Here is a 13,202-nt window from a genome sequence, read left to right on the forward strand (position 1 = left end):
TCCCAAATGCTATGCAGGCATTACAGAGGGATCCAGCCTACCCCAGGTAACATTGCAGAACCATATGGCTCTTGGCACATCCACAGACCAGAGGGGCAGAATATCCACAGATCTAGCAGAAATCTGGAAGCAAACTAAAGTATTATATCAGGCTGCTAAAGATGATACTAACTAAGGATTTGAAGAATTATGGCATGGACTTACTTCTTGGCTACCAAATTGCATATTGTTAGAAAACTTGTTTGTCGTCATTATAGTGATAATTTGTGTCTGTATCCTTGCATGTATCATGATTCAATTTTGTAGTTGCTAGTCACGATAGATATTAGAATCAAATATGGGTAAAGGCTATAGAATGAGACTTACAGGATATATGTATATCCTATAAGTGTCAAAGGGGGGAAATGTAGGCTTAAATTTTAAACTAATAATAGGGTGTGTGCCTTTAACATAGTGGAATAGACCCAACTGTTCTAACTTATTAACGCTTAAAAAGAAAGGAATGTTTGGCTGATAGGGAAGGAACATCATGGGACTGGTAACAACTAAGGAGACAGTAAATAAGATCAAGGATGGCAGCCTTCAAGATAGCAGAGGGGCGCCCAGCGTGGAGACAGACTGGAACAGAACAGAAGCAAGGACATACCAGCTGCTAACTCAGCACTAGGACCTTGCAAGCGTGCGCAAGCACTGAGGCCATTCAGTAAACACAGTGAGGAACACTATCAGCGACCAGCAGAGACCCCCACTCAGCAAGAAAGCGCATGTGTAATTAGGATGCAAATATTATCGTTATTTCCTGGAAAAGCTACGAATATGCATGAGTATGCTAAATATACAGCTGCTGTCGGCAAGTATCGGGTGCGCTCACCTTTGTGAAGCTATTCGCGTGTGTGCCCAGCGCTGCAATAAAGAATGCTGCTTTCTGAAACTGCAGCCTCTCCTTTCCCCTGCACCACCCTTGCCTTTCAGCCCCACAGCAGAGACCTTTTGCAGCCGCTCCTCAGCTCCTGTTGGTCGCTGGCAGCTTCCAAAGACAGTTCTGCCTCTGCTGGAGCCGAGAGCAATGGCCCAGCCCGTGCTGCGGGGTGTGCAGCGCTCTGATGGCACCATCCAGTGACTGCAGGGCTCGGCAGCGCTGGCAGGAGCAGAGATGTGGGGCCTGACCCTGCTCCCGGGGCAGACGTGGGTGAGTTCCAGCCCTTGGTGTTTCTTGGCAGGAACCTTCGCCTCCGCCTGCACCGCCGCCATGACACCGCCCGGCGCGGGGGGATGACGGCAGAGCCGGCGCCACGGAGGGCAGTGCGGGAAGGGGCGGGGCGCGGCGTGTATGGGAGCGGGAGAGCGGGGGGGTGTGGAGTGGAGAGCCGGGATCGAGCGGGATGGAGCCGGAAGGAGCCAGAAGGAGCCGGGATCGAGCGGGATGTGGCCGGAAGGAGCCGGGCAGGAGCGGGGTGAGGGGGGCTGTGGCAGGGATCGAGCGGGAAGGGCAGGGCTGTGGGTTGGGATGGAGCCGGGTGGCAGGGGGTCGGGAGCAGGGCTGCAGTGGGGGGGTCAGGGCTGTGGGACGGGATGGAGCGGGGTGGGCAGGGGGTAGAGCAGGGATGCAGTGGGGGGAGGTGGGCTGGGCTGTGCCAGGAGGGGACGGGCAGCGGGGCCTGAGCCAGCAGGGTAAGTGCAGGCAGGGATGGAGCCCACGCTGGGGCAGGGGCTGGGCATGCTGGGGATGGCGGCAGGACCATTGTGTCCCCCCAGGGCTGGGCTCTCAGGAGGCTGAACCGAGGTCCTGTGCTTTTGGTGCAGGGGTGCCAAGAGCAGGCGGGTCCTTGAGGAAAGATACTCGCTGCCCCTTCGCATCAGGTCAAGATCTGATCCAGCCACCTTGTGTGTCCCGTGCCGCTGTGTGCAGCCCAAGAGAGTTTGGCTGAGAACTGCCACAGTCCTTAAGCACCGCGGAGATGGGCACCTGCATGCAATGCTGTGCCTTATCTCAGCAGAGCCCCAGGCAGAGCACGGACTAAGGAACCCCTCCCGTGCTGAATCAGTACTGTCTGCATTGATGACTGGTGTAAGAGATGTGTCTGGAGGATTAAAGGGTTGGTTGCAGAACGAAATACTTCCAGTGCAGACATGTTTCCAGGCCCTGAGTATCAGTTCCCAAGATCTGGAGCACATCTTTGTGTACTGCAAAATGTTATTGTATCCAAATGGGATTTGTCATTCTTGAATTGTGTGACATGACAATGAGTATGTAAATTATGAGAAATCATGTTTGGCACCTGTTTGATAGGTATATACTTAATGCATAGAGAAGCTGAGATAAGCTTAAGCAGTGGCTGTCTTGCTTTAGCCCTTTGCAGGACATCTTGTATCTATTCAGATGGCTGCCATGAAACAAGAGGCTGGCTCCAATGTGCCATTAGGGTGGAGAGACTTCCTTGTTACTCACTCCTACCATGTAGCATTGATGTATGATGCTAAAGCTGTTTCCCTGGAACACATGGGAACCAGACTTGAGCAAGGAAGGTCAAAGTGAAGTGAAAGCAACAGTGCTCGTCTCGAGCTTTGTTCACAGTTCTGCAACAGGAGAATAAGTTGGAATTGGGATGGTTGTTAGGACCTTGCTCCTTTCCAGTGTGAAAATCATGCAATGAGGAATAACACTTTAAAGAATCTGGTGTTCTCTCTTTTAAGGGAAACAAATGAAGACAGGAATCACATGAAAAGACCGTATCTCTCAATGCATTCCTCTGTTCAGAAAAATTATCATCTGCCTTTTTGTTTTTCCTCCCTAGAGAGCACTGTGGAGAAAGTGGCGGCTGGCTCTGTCCCAGTTCCTCAGGTCATGCTACTTGGAATCCCTCTTCCAGGGAAGGCTAACCATGAAGTAGACACAAATCCTCTTCTAGAAATGAAATCAGGTCTGAATAAGAGCTTTGAATCCAGGTAAAAACTTCTCTTTCGTGTTCATGTGAAACTTTGAGCCTCGAGACTTTTGTTTGCGTTTCATGATCATTTCCATGAGGGCACATTTCATTAAGGAACTTAGAAAATTCATGAGCATGTGTTGATGCACCAACTCTACTTGCACTTAATTTTATGTATTCCAACAGTATTACTGACATATGAGTTGTTTCATACCTGGTAGCAGTCTTGATTGCTTCCAAGATCAAGCTCTTAAGCTGTTGCATTTGGCTTTGACTGCAAAAACCAGTGCGCGAAAGTATAGTATATTTTATTAATTTCTCATCCACGTCCTCTGTGGATCATTGGCCTTCACCCACAGCCCAGGAGATAAACATCCGAGCCTGAGAGAGCTGGGCTGGTTCAACCTGGAGAGGAGAAGGCTCCGAGGAGACCTTAGAGCAGCTTCCAGATCCTAAAGGGGTGACAAGAAACTTGGAGAGGGGCTTTGGACAAGGGCCTATAGGGACAGGACAAGAGGGAATGGCTTTAACCTGCCAGAGGGGAGATTGAGATGGGATCTTAGGAGGAATTTCTTCCCTGTGAAGGTGGTGGGACACTGGCACAGGGTGCCCAGAGAAGCTGTGGCTGCCCCATCCCTGGCAGTGTTCAAGGCCAGGTTGGACACAGGGCCTTGGAGCAACCTGCTCTAGTGGAAGGTGTCCTTGCCCGTGTCAGGGGTTTGGAACTGGATGAGCTCTAAGGTCCCTTCCACCCCAAACCAGTCTGGGATTCTATGATTCTGTGATTTTGTTCAATACCTTTAGCACTGGATGTAATTCTTAAATGATGGGCAAAATGAACCATAGATTCCTTCAAGTGCCATACATGCTAGTAAGGGTAAGAATGGAAAAGTAAATGGTGTTTTATTCACCAGTGTCAGGAAACATTACCAAATTCAGGTTCCTCTTCATCCTGTGACAACCACCACCGCATCTTCAGGACCTGCATATGCATCTTGTTCCAGTACTAACTAGTGCAGTTAGTTAGTAACTACTGCTTATGTCCTAGCTGTAGAAGATCCATCCTGCCTGAAACCTTCAACAGTGGCAGGTGTGGGCATATATGTAAGAGCACCAAGTTTTTACAGTGATGCCTATAACTGTTTCCTCTAAGCTCTTCCCAAGAGATAATAACCTGATCTAAAAAGTCAGTGGTGTAATTTTTCCCCTGTATCATCAGAAAGATGTCTTGTCCGTGGCAATACTGTAGTTTCAGGTGATGTCTGAGAATATTCACCACCTCTTTAGATTAGGTTCATCATCTCCTACAATTGAGAGCAGCTTTTTAATTCTACTGAAAACGAACTTATTACCTTTCTGGCCTAGTTTTAGTTGTCAGTAAAGTCACTCTTTCCAGTTGCCTCCATATTTTCTCAATAGCCTTTGATCTGTAAGGATCAGTACCAGCAGCTGTGGCTGTCAGTTGCTGTGTTTCTAGTGACTTTGCTGCTGTAGACTCTAAGCAGGAAAATACTGAACACCTCCTGATAACCTTAATGACATGATGTGATGTGGCTTTTTCTTCAGATGGCACCATGTCTTGAATGCAGACACCTCCTGCCAGTGAATACACCCTCTTGCATTGGATGTGAGTCACCAATAGCTCCACAGCTGCAGCCCCAAACCAACATCTGTGTAAAGGTAATTGAGAATAAATCTAACAAAACAGCAATTTACCTCCTGGCATGCATTTTTCTAACAGATGACTTCATGAAAAATAGTTTGATCCAGATTGGATTTCTCTAATTACATGATGACAGCTTTAAGGGTTAGTAGGATTCAAACCACCTTGTATAGAAATACGCATTAAAGGTAAACCACATAAGCTCAGGAAGGCATCTTGAAGAGCACAGGAGGTAGCAGTGTGAAAGACAGGAACACGTGCACTTGTGTTCAGTAGGAAGATATTCTCTGATTCTATCATTTATGGCCTTAGTATTACTGAGCATTTGAAGTTTGTTAAATATGTGCTCATTACTCTGCTTCCCTCATTTGATTGTAAGTGCTTAGCACAGATGGGCTGGCAGGACTGGGGCAGTGGGGAGATGCCCAAAATGCTCAAGCACAGTATTAGTCAGTGATCCAAAAGTGCTGGTGGGCTTAACTAGACAAAATCTACCCTATAGAATACTCCCTCCCCAAGGGTATGGGGACCCAGGTAGGGGCCATCCTCAACCCCTCCAGTCAGGGGAAAGGGTGTGAGAAAGAGCCAACTGATGCTGCATGGCCACAATTGGTAGATTATAGACACTGCCCCACATTGGATGTTTTCTGGCAGTCCTGATGCAGGTGCAAAGGCAGACTTGAACTATTTGGTGGCCACCATCAAAACAGCAGACTCATTATTCTCAGCTCTGGTGGAATCTCGCTTGTTAATAGTGACTGTGCTGGGGCACCCTCAGGGGGATAAGAATCATTTTCCTTGCAGATACTGGACTTTCTGTTTTGTGTGAGTGCAGTGACTAAGCAAACTGACACTAGTCTATACAAACATCTGGAGGTATTGATGCTGGATCTCCTGAGGGAACTGGACCATACTTTAAAATGAATTGTCACCAAGATCCATGGATTTGTGATGAGCAGGCACTATGGCCTAACTAAAACCTGAAGCCCACACCACAGACCTGAAGGATCTCTTCTATCTGCAGGGCTGAATAACCAGAGCACTTTGGAAGATCAAGTCCTCTTCTTATTAGTGTTGTTGATAGTTTTGAGATATTAAGTGAAATGCATTCTTTCTCTGTTTAAAAGGGCAAAGTAATTTGTCAGGTGTGTGGCACAGGAAATCTTCACCGTAAACACCGTGTGACTTGTGAAAGCAAGCTGCCTGCAATACAGATGCTGAGGCTTCCTCCATCCAATCACACTAGGGTTAATCAAATCAAAGCACAACATTCTTTTTCTTTGGAAAACTGAAGTCATAGCCCTGTGTCCCTATGTTACAAAAGCAGAGATTCCCTCCCTCATGGGATATTCAAGCCCAGGACTCCCACAGATCCTCCATCACAAGTGTCCAGCTAAAGAGAAGCGTACCTTTGAGTTCCTCCTGTGGAAGTCAGGATTGTGTGTGCCATTGTGAAAGCTCAGAAGGCTCTTAGAAGATGGGGAGTCTTGGCTCCAAGGGAGTTTTGTTTGTGTTCAGATTCTTTTCAAGTGCAGTAGCAAACTTGAGTGTCTACATCAGGAAGAGAATTTTTGTTGTTTTCCATTATTTTGTGAAAATAAAATATTCTTTTCCATTATTTTTCTTCTCTCCATTTGCTGCTTCCTCTGCGTGCATACAGCTACTCTGCTTGGATTTGGCTGTGACTCTGTGTAACGGATGGGAACCTAGCTGAGAGTTGATTCCCTCTCATGAGTGAGAGACATAACACAGGATGTTTGTGTCACAGTGTATTGGGTAGAGTATATATGTGTATGTTCATGGTGACTGTTTGTCAGAAAGAGGCAGGAAAACATGAGGGTGCAGCTGTTCTATGAGCTTCCCACTTGGGCACGCCGGGGCGCCTGCCCAACGCTCTCAACACAGCCAACACTGAGATGATGAGAAACTGCACGGCCCCACGAGTAAACAGTGACAGAGCTGGCATAAAGCCGGTTGTGTTCTAAGGGTATGAAAGCAGGACGCTCTTGTAGCCGAATCCAAGGCCTCACCCATGGGTGGACGCACCGCGTAGGAACTTTCCCAATTACCTGAGACTCCCGGCATCGGCTGCAACGGGGCTTCCCAGCTGAAGTGTGGGCCTGGAGGATGACTCGGTGCTGATTCATAGAATCATAGAATAGTTAGGGTTGGAAAGGACCTTAAGATCATCTAGTTCCACCCCCCTGCCATGGGCAGGGACACCACACACTAACCCATGTCACCCAAATTGGTGATGGATTTCTTCTTAATCTCTGTTCTCTCTATGCAGTAATGATTTGATGCATTGCTCGTTTTCCTCTACTTTACATTTCCTCACTTTCCTTTACTTATCAAAACTGATTTGCTTTCTTCTACTTATTTACTATATTTAGAGAGATATATACCTGATTTGCATGAGCGTGCTTATTTGCTTTAGTGTGCTTGTTTAATAAACTGTAGCTTGTGGCCATTTTGTGGTGTACCCTGCCTGTTAGCAGAACAGGCCTAAACCTAACACCTCACTTGTAAAGATTGTATAGATGATGCTTTTTTCCATGCTTAACTCTTTTCCCTCCTTTTTCACTACCATGGACGAAGACACAACAATCTTTGAGCCACGGGGTGCTGCGGGAGACCATATTTTAAGCTGACTGTCTCAAAGCTTGTTTGCAATCCTGGTGAGCTCACTGTGAGATGTACAATTGAGCCAAGCTCAGCTGCTGTGAACAGATAAGGAACAGGCAGCCACCCAAAACCAGTCTCGACCAAGGTCAAGGCAGGCACATCGCTGTGGAGGATGTGCCTGGGCATGGGTGAGCCCCAACCTCCCAAGGCATGTGCAGCCCACAGCAAATGATCAGGCAGTGTTGGCATGCACCCTGCGTGCGCCCCTCGGGACCAGCGTGCCAGGACTGAGGGCATGCGCAGGAATGCACTAAGACCCTATAAGAGACTGTGTGATCCAACGGCGAGTGGAACCCCCCCCACCAAAGTACACGGAGACTACAGACCAGCGGCGTGCCGCTGGATCCATGGGGTGACTGTATCCTGCTGCAGCTCTATCCCGACTGCTTGCCAGCTTTCCTATTTTCTCCCTCTTTCCAATTGCTGTGTTCTTACGGCAGTAAATAACTACTTTGTTTATATAAGTAAGCAATAAATCTCTTTGATTAGTGGCACTTGACCTCGTTTAGCGGCTGGGCAGAGGCAGTCCTGATCCAGCGCTGGGACAACAGCACAAGAGGGATGTGGAGCTCCTGGAGTGAGTCCAGAGGAGAGCACAGTGCTGCTGCAAGTGCTGGAGCAGCTCTGCTCTGGAGACAGGCTGAGAGAGCTGGGCTGGTTCAGCCTGGAGAAGAGAAGGCTCCTGAAGGGGAGCCCTTGTAACAGTCTTCTAATCCCTAAAGGGTGCTTACAAGAAAGCTGGAGAGGGACTTTTTACAAGGTCCTGTAGTGACAGGACTAGGGGAAAAGGCTTTAAAGTGAAAGGGGGCAGACTTAGATTAGTCATTAGGAAGAAATTCTTTACTATGATAGCGGTGAGGCACTGGCCCAGGGTGCCCAGAGAAGCTGTGGCTGCCCCATCCCTGGCAGTATTCAAGGCCAGGTTGGACACAGGGGCTTGGAGCAACCTGCTCTAGTGGAAGGTGTCCCTGCCCATGGCAGGAGGTTGGGACTGGATGAACTCTAAGGTCCCTTCCACCCCAAACCAGTCTGGGATTCCATGATTCTCTGATGTGCAAATGTTGGTCACTTTCCACTTCTCATAGGTGGATGTGACACCATGTTCATTGCCCAGGTTGAGCTGTGGCCCCTCGCATGCTCCACCTCTGGATGAAAGGCACTGAGGAAGAGCAGCCCGTGAGGGACCTCCCTGAGCTATCTGGGCAGAGGCTGGTCCCCCTGCGGCAACTCCCGGAGCACCCCTGGGTGCCCAGTGGCCATGGGCACGATGCTGCCGCCATCACAAAGCCGTGGCGGTCACTGTGGAGATGCCCATTGTGACGGGGGCCCCCCCCCGTGAGCGTGGGCTATTTAAGGAGCAAGAGGCCTGCAGGAACCAGTGCAGAGGAGACCCCTCCGTCGGGAGGCTGCATCTCCCCTGGCTGCCCTGCGCAGCCAGGTACCTGTTCTTTGACTTTTCAATCCTACTTTAGTGTTTGCTTGAAACACGTTGTGGGTGCGTGCTCTAAAGGGAGGAGAAGCTGTCAGGAGATGTGCTGGTGCCATCCCAGCTGGAGGAGCAGGGGATAGGTGAGGAGGAGGCCCTGTGCTTGTTCATGTGCTTGGAGCTCAGCTCTGCCTGCAGAGGTGCTGGGGGCGAAGCAGGAGCCTTGTGTGTGCAGGAGCTGCTGGTGTGAGAGGTGCTGAGAGGGTGTGAGGGCAGGAGCAGCCCCTGGGCAGGGCAGCTGCTGGTGCTGTCTCTGGGAGCTCAGCACAAGGGCACCTGCCTGGCTCCGGAAATGCCCGAGGAAGCCCACCGGGCATTGCAGAAGGCAGGAGGGGACCCAGTGGTCTCTGGTAAAGCCTAGGCTTGATCCCTGCCCCCGAGTTTGGGGACTCCCCCCACCAACTCCCAAATTCCCCCTATTTACTGCCATGGGCCAACATGGGACACTAAAAAGAGATTCAGGGTGCCCTGGGACAGATGTACCTCCATTTTCGGGACATGGAGGGATGCCCCAAATCCTGCATCCCTCTGGGGAGTTTTGGGAAGATTCCTGAACCCCAGAATCCCCCCTGAACCTCCAAATCCCCTCTGAACCCCCAAGTTCTCTTACTGTAACACATCTCCACCCTGGGGGAAGATGGGGCACCAAGGAGAGACTGGGGGTGCCCTAGGATGGATGTATGCCACCATTTTGTGGAATATGGGGGGGTCTCCCCAATTACCGTGCCCCCTATGGGGAAATTTGGAGACCCCCATGAACCCTGAAATCTCCCATGAGCCCCCAAATCCTTCTGAACCCCCAAATTCCCCCCATTTAACACAAAGGGACCACATGGGGCATCCAATGAGACTTGGGTGCCTTGGGACTGATATACCCTCCATTTTCAGGAGATGGGGGGTCCCCCAAATCCCTGCATTCCCCGGAGAGTCTTGGGTACCTCCCCGAACCCCAAAACCTCCCCTGAACCCCCAAATCTTCCTCTGAACCCTCAAAATCCCCCCACTTACTGCCATAGGGAAACACGGGGCATCCAGTGAGGCTCAGAGTGCCAGGGGACAAAGGTACCTCCACTGAAGAGCATGGGGGGTCCCCCAAATTCCTGCCCCCGGGGAGCTTTGGGCCCTGCACACACCCCCCGCAGAGGTGTCCCCACAGTTGCTGCAGGAGCTGTGGCACCACGAGGCCGACGTGAAGCTGCTGCAGCAGCAGCTCCGGGACCAAAGGAGCTGCACAAGAAGCACCTCAAGAGGCTCTTGGCTCTGTACAAGTGCCTGGCAGCCAGGTGGCACCCCAAAACCTGGCACCCCCGAACCCAGCCCCACTGCACCCCGAAATCCCACCGGGGAGCCTCAAATGCCCCCAAACCCAAACCCCACAGCTCCAACGATGCCCCAGCTCAACGCAGCAGCCAGGAGCCCCCCGAAAAAGGGGTGCCCGAAAAGTGGGGTCCCCCCAGCACCTGCACTGCGGTCCCCCCAAATGTTCTGGGATCCCAAATCCACTGGGGGGACCCCAAAATTGCTGTGGGCTCCCCAAAATAGCACGGGCACTCCCAAAGTGCCCCCCAGACTCATAGGGGTTCAGTAGTGAATTTGGGGGTCAGAAGGGATGGACCTGCAATAAAGGGGCACCCCAAAACCACACTGCCCCCCCCCAAGGGCCCTGCAGCCACCCAAAGCAATCGTGGTGTCCCCCAAAATACTGGGTAACCACCAAATCTCCTTGAAGCACCACAAGAGCAGGCAGGATCCCCAAATGGGGGGCCTGGGGCAGCCCAAAAGTGGGCTACAGCCCCCCAACATCCTGGGCCCCTCCCAACTGAACCCGGGGACCCAAAATCCCGGAGGGGCCCCACCAAACACCCCTGCCCCCAACTGGGGGTGCCCCAAAAAAGCTGCTTCCCCCCTGTGGCAGGTACTGGGAGCACTAGGGGGGACTGGGAAGGACTAAGAGGGACTGAGAGCACCTGCAGCAGGTAGTGGGAGCACTGGGAGCACTGGAAGAGATTGGGAGTTGAGCACGGCTGCAAGTGAGAAGAGCTGTGGCAGGTACTGGGAGCACTGGGATATTGAAACCCCAGCAGTACCGGGGGCCATAGTGGCCTATATTGGTCTGTACTGGTGCATACTGGTCCATACTGCTCCATACTGAGATGTGTAAAATTGCAGACGACACCAAGTCAGGTGGGAGTGTTGATCTGCTGGAGGGTGGGAAGCTCTGCAGAGGGACCTGGGCAGGCTGGATCCATGGGCTGTGGCCAATGGGATGAGGTTCAACAAGGCAAAGTGCCGGCTCCTGCACTTGGGCCACAACAACCCCCTGCAACGCTCCAGGCTTGGGGCAGAGCGGCTGGAAACAGCTCCTGGGAAAGGACCTGGGGGTGCTGATGGACGGAGCTGAACATGAGCAGCTTGTGCCCAGGCAGCCAAGAAGCCACCAGCATCCTGGCCTGTATCAGCACCAGTGTGGCAGCAGGGCCAGGGCAGTGACTGTCCCCCTGCACTGGGCACTGGTGAGGCTGCACCTTGAATCCTGTGTTCAGTTCTGGGCCCCTCTCTACAAGAGAGACATTGAGGTGCTGGAGCGGGACCAGAGAAGGGCAACAGAGCTGGTGCAGGGCCTGGAGCACAAGTGTGATGAGGAACGGCTGAGGGACCTCGGGGGGTTTAGTCTGCAGAAGAGAAGGCTCAGGGGGGACCTTGTTGCTTTCTACAACTGCCTGACAGGAGGATGGAGCCAGGAGGGGGCTGGTCTCTGCTCCCAAGCAACAAGGGACAGGACAAGATGAAACAGCCTCAAGCTGCATCAGGGGAGGTTTAGATGGAGATGAGGAACAATTCCTTCTCCAAAGAGCTCTCAGGTATTGGAACAGGCTGCCAAGGGCAGTGGTGGAGTCACTGTCCTGGAAGGGTTCACACACCGTGTAGCCAAGGTCCTCAGTGACATGGGTTAGTGGTGGCAGTGCTGGGGTAATGGTTGGACTTGATGATCTTAAAGATCTTTTCCAATCTGGTTGATTCTATAATTCTATGATTCTCCTGCCGTGCTCCTGGTCACACAGCCCGGGATGCTGCTGTCCTCCCTTGCTGCCAGGGCACACGCTGCCTCCTGTCCAGCTCCTGCCCACCCAGACCTTTGCCATGGGCTGCTCCCAGCCAGGCAGCCCCAGCCTGTGCCAGTGCAGGTGAGTCCCCTGCAGGGACACCTGTGTCCCCTGCTCTCCTCCCCAGGACACCCTGAGAGCTCTGCAGCCCCCCCATGCCATCCCATCTCCCCACACCAGCACAACAGCCCTGGCCCTTGGCGTCCTCAAGAGCTCTTCCTGCTGCAGGCACAGAGCAGCCATCCCAGAGCTGGAGCAGCCAGAAAGTTGATTTCATACCCCTTCACGTGAGGACATATCACAGAGAAGAAATTGCTGCCGGATCATTTATTTTGCTTAAATACAATGAGAGACAGCCCCCACTGACACAAAGTCTGTGGACCACACAAGACTGGCAGACAGTGAAGTAGCAGGGGATGAATACTGACATGTCTTTGAAGACAACGACATCATAAGTGGAAAAAGGAAATCAAACGTAAAGCAGGAAAGACAGATTTGGCCTGTCATGACCTACACGGGGAGCCTTTTGCAGAGGAAAGCAGGCAGTGTATGACTGCTGAAAAACATCCAGTCATCAGCTTCCTCACAGCATCCTTGAGCTCCTGGTTCCTCAGGCTGTAGATGAGGGGGTTCACTGCTGGAGGCACCACTGAGTACAGCACTGACACCACCAGATCCAGGGATGGAGAGGAGATGGAGGGAGGCTTCAGGTAAGCAAATATGACAGTGGTGATAAACAGGGAGACCACAGCCAGGTGAGGGAGGCACGTGGAAAAGGCTTTGTGGCATCCCTGCTCAGAGGGGATACTCAGCATGGCTCTGGAGATCTGCACATAGGACCCCACAATGAAAACGAAACACCCAATAGCAATCAGGGCACTAACCACAAGAAGCCCAACTTCCCTGAGGTAGGAATGTGAGCAGGAGAGCTTGAGGAGCTTGGGAATTTCACAGAACTGTTCCACAGCGTTGCCTCGGCAGAGGGGTAGTGAAAATGTATTGGCTGTGTGCAGCAGAGCAGTGAGAAACCCACTGCCCCAGGCAGCTGCTGCCATGTGGACACAAGCTCTGTGGCCCAGGAGGGTCCCGTAGTGCAGGGGCTTGCAGATGGCCACGTAGCGGTCATAGGACATGATGGTGAGAAGATATCTCAGGATAAAACCAGTCAATTTCTCATGAGATTTCCACCACCACCCCCCACATTCAAATGCATTTTCCTGTTTCTGGTGCTGTTGGCTGAGTGTGCTGGGAGAAGCACTGTGGCTCCCAAGGGCTCAGCTCTGCGCCGCTGCAGGGGGTTCACGACGCTTCTCTGAAAGCTTCAATATCCACGAGGG

General features: G+C 51.7%; 1 protein-coding gene and 1 long non-coding RNA gene across 6 annotated transcripts; one reads left to right on the forward strand and one right to left on the reverse strand.

The window, feature by feature from the left end:
- Positions 1 to 1,428: 1,428 nt before the first annotated feature.
- On the forward strand, positions 1,429 to 6,208 carry LOC115615611. Of its 5 annotated transcripts, XR_003994101.1 has the most exons (5): positions 1,429 to 1,454; positions 1,804 to 1,860; positions 2,351 to 2,594; positions 2,798 to 2,946; positions 4,494 to 6,208. It is a non-coding gene; the product is annotated as an uncharacterized LOC115615611 (long non-coding RNA). The 5 variants fall into 5 exon arrangements; XR_003994102.1 differs by lacking the exon at positions 2,351 to 2,594 and having other exon boundaries at positions 1,440 to 1,454; XR_003994098.1 differs by lacking the exon at positions 1,429 to 1,454 and having other exon boundaries at positions 1,609 to 1,860.
- Positions 6,209 to 12,368: 6,160 nt separating this feature from the next.
- On the reverse strand, positions 12,369 to 12,998 carry LOC115616025 (olfactory receptor 14C36-like). The gene has a single exon (XM_030504835.1). The coding sequence runs from the start codon at positions 12,996 to 12,998 to the stop codon at positions 12,369 to 12,371; it is 630 nt and encodes a 209-aa protein (XP_030360695.1).
- Positions 12,999 to 13,202: the final 204 nt, after the last annotated feature.

This window comes from Strigops habroptila, chromosome 12 (assembly GCF_004027225.2).
Source record: "Strigops habroptila isolate Jane chromosome 12, bStrHab1.2.pri, whole genome shotgun sequence".
In the NCBI taxonomy this organism is placed as follows: Eukaryota; Metazoa; Chordata; class Aves; order Psittaciformes; family Psittacidae; genus Strigops; species Strigops habroptila.

Bases quoted from the DNA above. Each gene is read 5' to 3' on its own strand.
- LOC115616025 (XM_030504835.1), bottom strand. From the start codon at position 12,998: ATGTCCTATGACCGCTACGTGGCCATCTGCAAGCCCCTGCACTACGGG.